This window comes from Aedes aegypti, chromosome 3, assembly GCF_002204515.2.
Source record: "Aedes aegypti strain LVP_AGWG chromosome 3, AaegL5.0 Primary Assembly, whole genome shotgun sequence".
NCBI lineage: Eukaryota > Metazoa > Arthropoda > Insecta > Diptera > Culicidae > Aedes > Aedes aegypti.
Genome location: NC_035109.1, coordinates 200,512,904 through 200,522,373, shown reverse-complemented (window position 1 = coordinate 200,522,373; position 9,470 = coordinate 200,512,904). Strand labels below are relative to the sequence as shown.

At 34.4% G+C, this 9,470-nt stretch overlaps 1 protein-coding gene across 4 annotated transcripts in view; it reads right to left on the bottom strand.

Moving 5' to 3' along the window:
* Positions 1-5,636: 5,636 nt before the first annotated feature.
* Positions 5,637-9,470, bottom strand: part of LOC5568206 (tachykinins) — a 72,084-nt gene continuing 68,250 nt past the window's right edge. For 2 of the 4 annotated variants that reach the window (XM_001652085.2, XM_021853587.1), the window contains 2 exons: positions 6,006-6,141; positions 5,637-5,744 (listed from right to left, as the gene is read on the bottom strand). In XM_001652085.2, coding sequence (XP_001652135.2) covers positions 5,725-5,744; positions 6,006-6,141 — 156 coding nt within the window. In that variant the 3' untranslated portion in view covers positions 5,637-5,724. Of the gene's footprint in view, positions 5,745-6,004; positions 6,142-9,470 lie in introns of those variants that run through there. The other 2 variants (XM_021853586.1, XM_021853588.1) reach the window with 2 other exon arrangements.

Here is a 9,470-nt window from a genome sequence, read left to right as displayed (position 1 = left end):
TTAATAACTGTGGAAGTGCTCATAAGAACACTAAGCTGAGAAACAGGCTTTGTCCCAGTTGGGACGTAACGCCAGAAAGAAGAAGATGTTTTTCGACATATCTTCTTTCATATATTTGGTATGGAACCGTCGATGAATGAACAATCAATACTTTGAACCATAATCCCCAGACAAACAGATGTGACATCTACAAGAAATTCCATTGAAATCCATCGCCCAGTTTACACCATCCGGTGAGTATGTTGGAGAAATTCCAGGAGAAATTACTATTAGGGAATCCCTGGAGAAATTATTAAAGGAAACTATCCATTGGAAAGTCCTGAAGAAATTCCTGGAGGAACTCTTGAATTAATTCAGAAATTTTAGGATTTGTCCCTTAATTTTCCCATTAGGAGTCCTGATAAAATTTCTGAATTTTAGGTTTTTTCCTGGAAACGATAGTAAAATACTCAGAAAGACATCTGTCGGAATTCCTGGAGAAACACTTGATGTAATTACAGGAGAATTTTTTTAAGAAATCTGAACCGATTTCAAGAATCCAGTAGCAGTCAAATTTGTAGACAGTTTTATGTCTTTTGACTTCTGGATATAAAAAACCTGAATTTCGATCCGTCGAATGATATTTCCGTATTTTGTTCCATCGAACAGCCACAACTTTTCTTCACCCATTTTCCGCGCGAACACCACTACGAACCAAAAAGAAAGTTTTTCTTCCGCGCTGGGCCGATAACCTAATAAAATAGGCAGAGCTACACGTGAACACGTCTCTATTGGGTAAGAACGTCGGCAAAAGGGAAAGAATTTTATTTAAAAATTTCTTAGCCTACTATAGCCTCATTCAAATTACATCTAATTAGGTTGCTAATTGCAACGTAATCGGTTGCACACTCGACAATTATTTATTGAGTCCCACATTACTTATGTAAAATTTTCTAGGCCCCTCCTTGAGCCCCCGTACGCCCCCTCCAGAACGAGTCTTGCTATGCCAATGTAAATCATAGATAATCGAGCCACGGGTAATCAAACCCGACCTGTAAGTAGGACATAAGACAGATAAATAACGGTATCTAACTTGAAGAATTTTTCAACTTTTCTTTCCCTCCTATTAGAAAAAAATAATGTTTCATTTGCATAATTTGTTATTTCAGCTTTAATTTGTATCTTAAAATTACATTGCATAGTGTTGTTATATACAGGTAGCGTTTTCTTTGCAATTTACAATTTTAGGTGATATGTTCTCAACAAATAGTAATAATAATGATTGCGCTATTCACTTGACCTTTTCGTGAAGAAAAAAAAAAACACTATGGCTTATGCCACTATTTTTTACCTTTTCTGGAACAGATTGAACGTGAAGTACACTTTGACTATGAATACGACTTTCATTTCAAACAAAGAACGAACTTAACTTTGGAGGAAAATATCACTGCAAACAATCAAACGCTCAGCGATTTGAATCGCGGTAAGTTTCTAATTAACGTATATATATATTTCCTCGTTAATTGAAATTTGATATTAAAATACCATGCCAGCACTATTGATATAGACAGCGCCGTATTCTGAACGATCTGTTCCACATACTAAGCATTCATAGTTTTTACATTCAACATAAATGTTGAACTAAATGTTTCGAAACTTGATTCATTGTAGCATTTCAAAACTATAAGAAATGGTATAAACATTATGTCACGCTGAAATTCAACATGATTAAGTTGTTTTTCCAACGCTGTTCATAATTAGCAACATGCATGCGACAGACAAAAACGTGATGTTATCAAATGGTGGTAGGTCGTTTTGGCATAATGGTTATTTCGCATAATGGTCTTCTAGCATAATGAGTCTGAAACCAAGGATATATTAAAATGACATTCGTTTTTACGTTTCTATTGAATCCCTTTGACGATATCAGGCATATTTTGAGGCAATTGATACAAAAATGACACTTTATTCAAGAATCATATGCTCTTGAACAAATTATATCATACTAGGAAAGTAGTTGTCAATAGTATTTTATTATTTAGCCAGAAATTAACCTTTATATAAACATTAGTTATTCTTTTGAGAATTATAGGCATAAAAACTGTTGATTAAAAATGTAAATAAATTTTACCTTCTTTTATAAATAGGCTGTTCTTAGGAGCTATATTTGATTTTTTTTTCAACTGGCATAAAGGTGGCAATCGATAACATTGATCTGCTCAAGTTTTCAGTGAAAAGATAAATCTATTACTGCAGTTACTCTGATGATTCTGAACGCAATTTTCAATGTCATTTTGTTTTATTATGGTGCAATTACTTTCGGCGTGTCTTAATCATATTTTTTCCTTCTTTAAAACATAGGTTATTCTTTATATTAATACTGTTATGAGATAATATTTAGTAAAGCTAAATGTTATACATTTTCATATTTTACTGTTTTATCAATTCTTTCTGTTTCGTGATGTTAGAAGGATCATTACTTTGGAACCTGCTAATATTTCAACACACATTTTTTTACATGCACATGATCTCGTTTCGAGTGTATACTAAAAAAATATTATTTTAAATCACAAATTATCCCTTCTTTCAAATATGTATGTCACAACAAGCTTAATAATACTCTATGTTCTGGGATTTAGAGAAAATTATTATTCCGAAACGAGTTTCATTCAGTTTTACACTCTAATGTAACTACAATTTTTGACATCCATGGCTTGTCAAATCTATGAATGAACACCACGCTTGGAGACGGACATGGTGTAGGGTTAGAACACACACCTCTGACGCCAATGACCTGGTATTGAATCCCACCCCCGAGATAGTCACTTATGACGTGAGAGTTATAATGACGTTTTCTTCGGAAGGGAAGTTAAGCCGTTGGTACCGCGATGAACTAGCCAGGGGCTAAAAATCTCGTTAATAAAGATAGAAAAAAAAACACCACGCTTGTTGAGATCATACCAAAAAATGGCAAGGGCTCGTCGGTGAAGATATCGGTAAAAAGCTTCAAAAATGCCTATATTCAATGAAATAAGTTTGTATGTTTTCAAATGCGTGATATTGTATTTGAATCTGCTTATTCCAAATTATTCATTATGCCAAACGATTTTATGTCAAATGACCTTGTGCCAAACGGCCTTATGCCAAACGAGGTGCAATCATTTCAAATGATTGACGCCTGATTTTATTGTATACGTTCATTTAGATATCCAAACAAATGCAGCGGCAAGACAAACTATTATCCCAGAAGTTGAAATCCACAATTATTTGTGTTATTCAAATTGGGGTTTCCTAACCGTTTAGAATATGGTGCTCTCACGGTAATTGGAATTCTAATTGCACGGTAATTGAGATTGCTGATATCACACCAAGATGGACTGTCAGTAAACAACTAGACCTCAAACATTTATGTTTTTGCTAACTAGACCGATGCAAACTATTATGTTTTTGCTCCCCTAAACTGCCGGGCATCGCAAGCTATGCCCAATCCCATCTGTAAAAAGTAGGCATTGAAAAAATGGACTGTGAAGTTTTCCATACAAACATTTAAAAAAAATCCCAGAGGACTGGAGCATGTTCAAATCTTAATAAAAATTTCACAATTTGCTTTTCAATGCGATATTTTTCCGAGAAAAATATAAAGATGATCAAAACACGATTCAATTTTACGTTACACGATGCGTAAATCTGTAGTGGGACTGATATGATATTAATCTTCATTATGGGACAATTTGACTTGCTGTTTTATTTTTTTTTTTCCGAATAAATCATATTATCTCATTAGTGCAGCTAGAAGAGGATTGAAAGATATATATATGAAAACTGAACTCAACACAACTTTTGATGAAAATGCAGATGGGACTGACTTACGATTCACGGCATCTCCCCAAAGTTTGAAATGATTTGGACGACTTTTAGCTGAGCACTCGCTACTATGGGAAAGTATTCGTATTTAGCAATTTATCAGCTTTTCTATGAAAAGGTTGATGGTCTCTTTCGTGTTGCATCAACTCTTGATAGGCAACAATAAAGTTCATGATGGCAAAAACTGAACGTTATTAGGTATGTTCTACTGTGAAAAGCAGCTCTGAAAGTTATTGAATAATTATATCGGAATGCTACAAACTTTGAGGTCAATGATAACAATATTACCCAGATGTCCTATCAACATGTTTCTCCAGCAAAGTTGTAGCTAAGAGAATTTCGCTTTGAGAGAATCTAAAGGTTAAACATCTCAGAATACAAAGCTGGCCATCACATAAGCCCTATTCGCGTTTTCAAACGCACTTTTTTAAAGAAATCTCGCGGAACATTACTAAAGGACCTATCTAACATTGAGAGGCTCTCTTTGTTTACTTTCTCTTTCATTAATAACTGAGTCACATTAATCTCTTCTGTTGCGTTTTTTTTATGAAACGCTAGTCAAGGAAATTGACTTTCGATCTATAGTGAAAAACTTCCCAAAATCTTTAGTATTCCACTGTTATAATCGAAAGAGAACGAGAGAGGAGAGAATCTCTCATTTGTACATAGGTCCTTTAGTAATGTTCCGCGAGAAATAGTATGCCAACGAAGCTGATCTTCTTATTTAAAGCTTTCTGTGAGTGAAGTATTCAAGCATTTTGTACTCACATGAACAGTAAGCTATTTTCAATCTAAAGTAGGCCATGACTAAAACATAACCTGACTGATTAATAAGCGGTTTCTTCACTATCGCTTAGCCCTTAAACTTGGTTTAAATGTATAGGTAAACGTGGTTTATGGCTTAAGCGAAGGTGAAGAAATCGACCCTAAGAATCATAACTGAATAAACGCTCAAACCGATAACACTTATCTTACTAATGCGAGTGATACAATAGAACTAAAATAGAATATTCAATACTGTATGTTACTTTTATGCCTAGAAAATTATGATGAATAGCTGGAGGGCAAATTGCACCTTTACATATTGATTTCCACAAACTACAAACGACGTGTACATAGTACAATTTCATTCTAAACATTTCAAATATAGAGAGGATGGTTTTTACCACAATTAATATCGTTCTGAAATGGCGGAGCATCGGTCTAGTGCAAGCGTCATTGCTGCTCAGTACTATGTTGTATCTTTTTTGTATGATCGGTACACCTATTGATTGCATATAAAAGAAAAAAGTGCTTTTTTTTCTAATTACCTTATTGGTTACTATTATTTCAGTTCGTCATGTGTCTCCTATCCAAATCTGTTCCAAAACTAAATAAAACATAGTATACAACGATTCAACAAAAGTATCAAAAAGTTAAATAATTTTATTGGAGCGAGGTTATCAACTTTTGATTACAAAAGCAAACTAAAACAGAAGAAGGTGACAGATAAAAAAAAAATATGGTAAAAAAAGTTGCTCATTTTAACTTGTTTGTGTCTTCTAATAACTTATTATGAGGGTCCAAACACCATTTGCGTAACTCATCGTTTCAGCGTGCATGAAACTAACACCACTATCAGTTAAAGAATAATTTCCTCATCACCGTAGCAGTGTTCAGATACTTAGAAACTAGATGATACACTTTTGATTGTTAATGGTTTTTGGCCCCTGTAATACATTTTGCGAGAAGTTCAAAATTACAAAATATCGGCTTTGTTTTCTACTAAGTCTTACTGAAGTAAAATAAAGTCATATTGTTTTCCTTGACAACTGAGCGAGTTTATTTCGTAGTGATTTTACTATTGGTTTGTTCGGTGAACTTGAGATTGTGTGAAGCGTTTTATTCGTCATAAATCGTATCTGAAAAAAAAATGAGAACGTTAGTGACTTAAGCCAGACATTCGTTATAAAATAAAGCTAATAACGGTAGAATCAAAAGACAACTCGTGCAGACGTCGTCTGCAGATTGGGTGTGTCAGTTGAATTTATCGCTTACACTTTTGTTATGCAATTGACTACTTAAAATTTCCAATCACAAAAAGAGCAATCAGCTTATCCGAAACTTTTGATCAAAGATAATTAAAGAAGAGCTTTTATTTCGATAGATAACATATTAATTACCTGTCCATTTTTTTCCACGCACTCCTAAAAAACCATTCGGCACCCGTTTAGGAGGCGTTCGATCCATTTGGAGTCGATCATTGACGGGCCAGTTCATTCTGTTTAGTTGACTGTAGATTTTGTCACTTCCAAGAATCTGAAATTGGAAAGATAATAGAATGTTTTGATATACATTCTCGTATAAGATTGTATAATTACTACTCATACTTATAAAATGTATATTGCGATTTTAAATAAGAATGCTACTATAATCTCCCTTACAATGTTTTCAATATAAATTTAAAAATTATGGCTATCACTCTAGACAAGTTAAAAATACTGCTTCTTAATCTTGTCCCCGGTAAAGTTCCCAAACGGACCGAAACGATGGATAAGATAAAATAACAGTTTTTTAATTCAACCGAGACTAAGTTCGAGTCATGACCTTTATAAATGCAAATTTTGTATCTTATGCAATATCAATTTATGTTTATGTTAAACCCTCATCCTTCAAAAAGTCAAAAATTTTGAAGGGGAGAAAGAAAGATCAATATTTTTTAACCCATGTTAGGTATTCAATATTTTTGAAGTCTTAAAACCATGATGAAACATTTCGGAATCCAAAGATGACCTTAACAATGACCGAATAGTGGTTTCTGCGCTCGTGTACATACATGTTACATGTCACCAACACTACTTGTAGATTGCTGGTTGAAAATATAAACAAAGATCAGCTGCTCCCAGCAAAATCAAATGGCAGTATTTTCAACCAGCAAATTTGCGCATGTGTTCGTGACACCGCTCGGCGAGAGCTCAATTGTGCCTCTACTCACGTTTTCAAACGCACTTCTTATTTTAAGATTTCTTTTAGTGCACAAATTCAAAATAAAAAGGTCACTGTTGATGGATGCTTTCTTCGCAAGATTAGTGCCTTTGGAGTTTTAGTACAATCTTAGAAATTGAATTCCAAACTATTTCACCTTAAACGACAATCCGGGGACAATCGTAAAAAAATAAGATTACCGCTACTTGTTTGACAATTTTTAAATAGAATTAAACATAAAAACGCAATAAAATAATGTAATTCTACCTTTGTTTTTTTTTTTCATTTTTATTCCCCCTCTCCCTTGCAGCTCTCAAAATATTCATCGAAACCTCAAAACAGTCGTTTTGCTCCGGGGGAGCATAATACGCCAGATAACCCTTATTATTTAAAACAAGGTATAGATCATTTATGTCCGTTTCTACTCTTCATTTTATACAACGTGGGCCTGATTTAGGCAGCCCTGATGATCTTTGGTACCGTTCACAAATTACGTAACGCTCAAGTGTTACGGCTCATACAAAAAGTTGAAATTCTTTATTAAAAAAGCGTTACGGAGGTGGAGGGGGTCCACATCTTTCAATTTATGTTATCAATTACGGCCATCGAGGAGAGAAAGGAATGTTAGTTCTACATATATTGATTATGATATCCGTATTATTATGGAGGACTTAAGCACGGTGTTGTAATTTAAATCGTATTTCAGTATCCAAAACTTAAATATTGTCGTATTTTGCAATGCGATGTGTAGAACCTTTCATTAATATGGAAAGTACAAAAAAAGTACATTCAGAAATCAAACCTTCATAAATCTGATGCTCTTCATTTGCGCTATTATCGCGATAGTGCATTCCTATTATTGCGGTATTTCAAAAAACATATATTTTATTAGGGTAAGTGTACCAGTTATGGACATAGTGGTTCCCTATTTCGCCATACGTAATTATTTCAATGTCTTCAAATTTTGAAAATTTTTGTGTGTTGTAGTAGTTAGATTTAAGATTTATCTTGATGTTAGCACATTCAAAAACATTTAAAATGTGAAAGCTATCAAAATTTCACATATGACCAAATAGGGAACCACTATGGCCATAACTGGTACACTTTCCCTACATTAAATGTCACACAATGTTTGATTTGAGCATTGAAATTTTGCTCTTTCCATGTTAATGACACTGCACGGTACTGCCAGTTTGTGAGTTATTGGACATATCTATAAAGAAAACTAATTAATTACGTTATGCCACGATTCGAAAACGAATCAACACAACCAAATGATTTTTGTCGGATTTTGCTCATTCGATTTTAGACCAAGTTTTGAGTGTCCTCCCAAAATTTGAGCTTATTTAAAAAAAAAATGGTTCAAAAAATCGTTTATGCTCCAATTTATTTAACTCATTCGATTCTATACAAAATTTTGAGTGTCCTCACAAAATTTGAGCTCATTTGGATAAAAAATGCGACTGCACAAGCCCTTCAAAGTTTGTATGGGAATAACTATAAGAAAAGCAAGCAATTCATTCAATCGGTCATAGTGTTTGCCCACGTGGTCTTAAGAGTTAGAACAAGGCTGATACAGTTAGATTTTCGCAGCTACAGCTTCGCCGAAGACCGTTTCCAAATCGGTTGTTGATTCATATCCAAAGATTTTCGACTCTTACAAAAATCAATCACTAATTGAATGAATTGCTATCTTTCCTCATAGTATTTCCTATACAAACTTTGAAGGGGTTGTGTAGTCTCAGTTTTCATCCAAATGAGCTCAAACTTCGGGAGGGCACTCAGAATTTGGTCTAGAATCGGTGTGGAACTAAAATCGATTTTTTGAACCACCCTAATAGGCAGTCTGCTAACCAAACAGCAAGCCTCTCTGCCATAAATTCAACACCCCTACACCTTCCCGCATGAACTGGCGTAGATGCAGGGGTATGACCGGTCTACTGTGGGAGCCAGTTTAATGCATCATCAATTATTCCCCCTTCCCCTCATTGGGCTGCATTCTGACGTGGCAGGCGCCATTGTTGCCTAAAAATAGAAGATCACCAGCACTTATACACGTAACGCGTATGTTAGTCCCAAGCAGTCATCTGGTTGGTTCCTTGTGTAAGTGCAGCTGATCTGGCGAAACTGGAGTAGCAAACACGGGCGGCCAATCAAGCTCAAGCCCAGGCTCTTCCATCGTAGTTGGACAATGTTAATGTAAATAGACTTGTATGTTCCATATGAGACCACTAGTCACTAAAAGTGAAATTATTTTTTAACTTAAGCATACCTCACAATTTCGGTGTTTTAAGGATTGCTTCCCTGAGATTATCGTGTTTCTTAGTTTTAAATGCATTTTTACATGAGTACTGATTTTTTAGAATCTCGAATCAACTAGATGACAATTGAGAAATTGAAGTGATTGTAAAGTGGGTGGGTAGCGTTTAATAGGAGACCTGACTGTAAAAGAAATACTGAGTAAAGATAAACAGAAAGCTGTTATTTGGATGAATAAATGTATGAATGACAAAAAATAATGTCACAAAATAGTATTTTAAACACATTAAAAATGTTTCTAGAAATTACATTTAGAATGTGTAAGTGTTTGGTTTGTTGAGTGATAGTGTTTAAGGGATTTTGTATTTTGTTTGTCCGTTGAAATATATGACAGGAAATGTTTG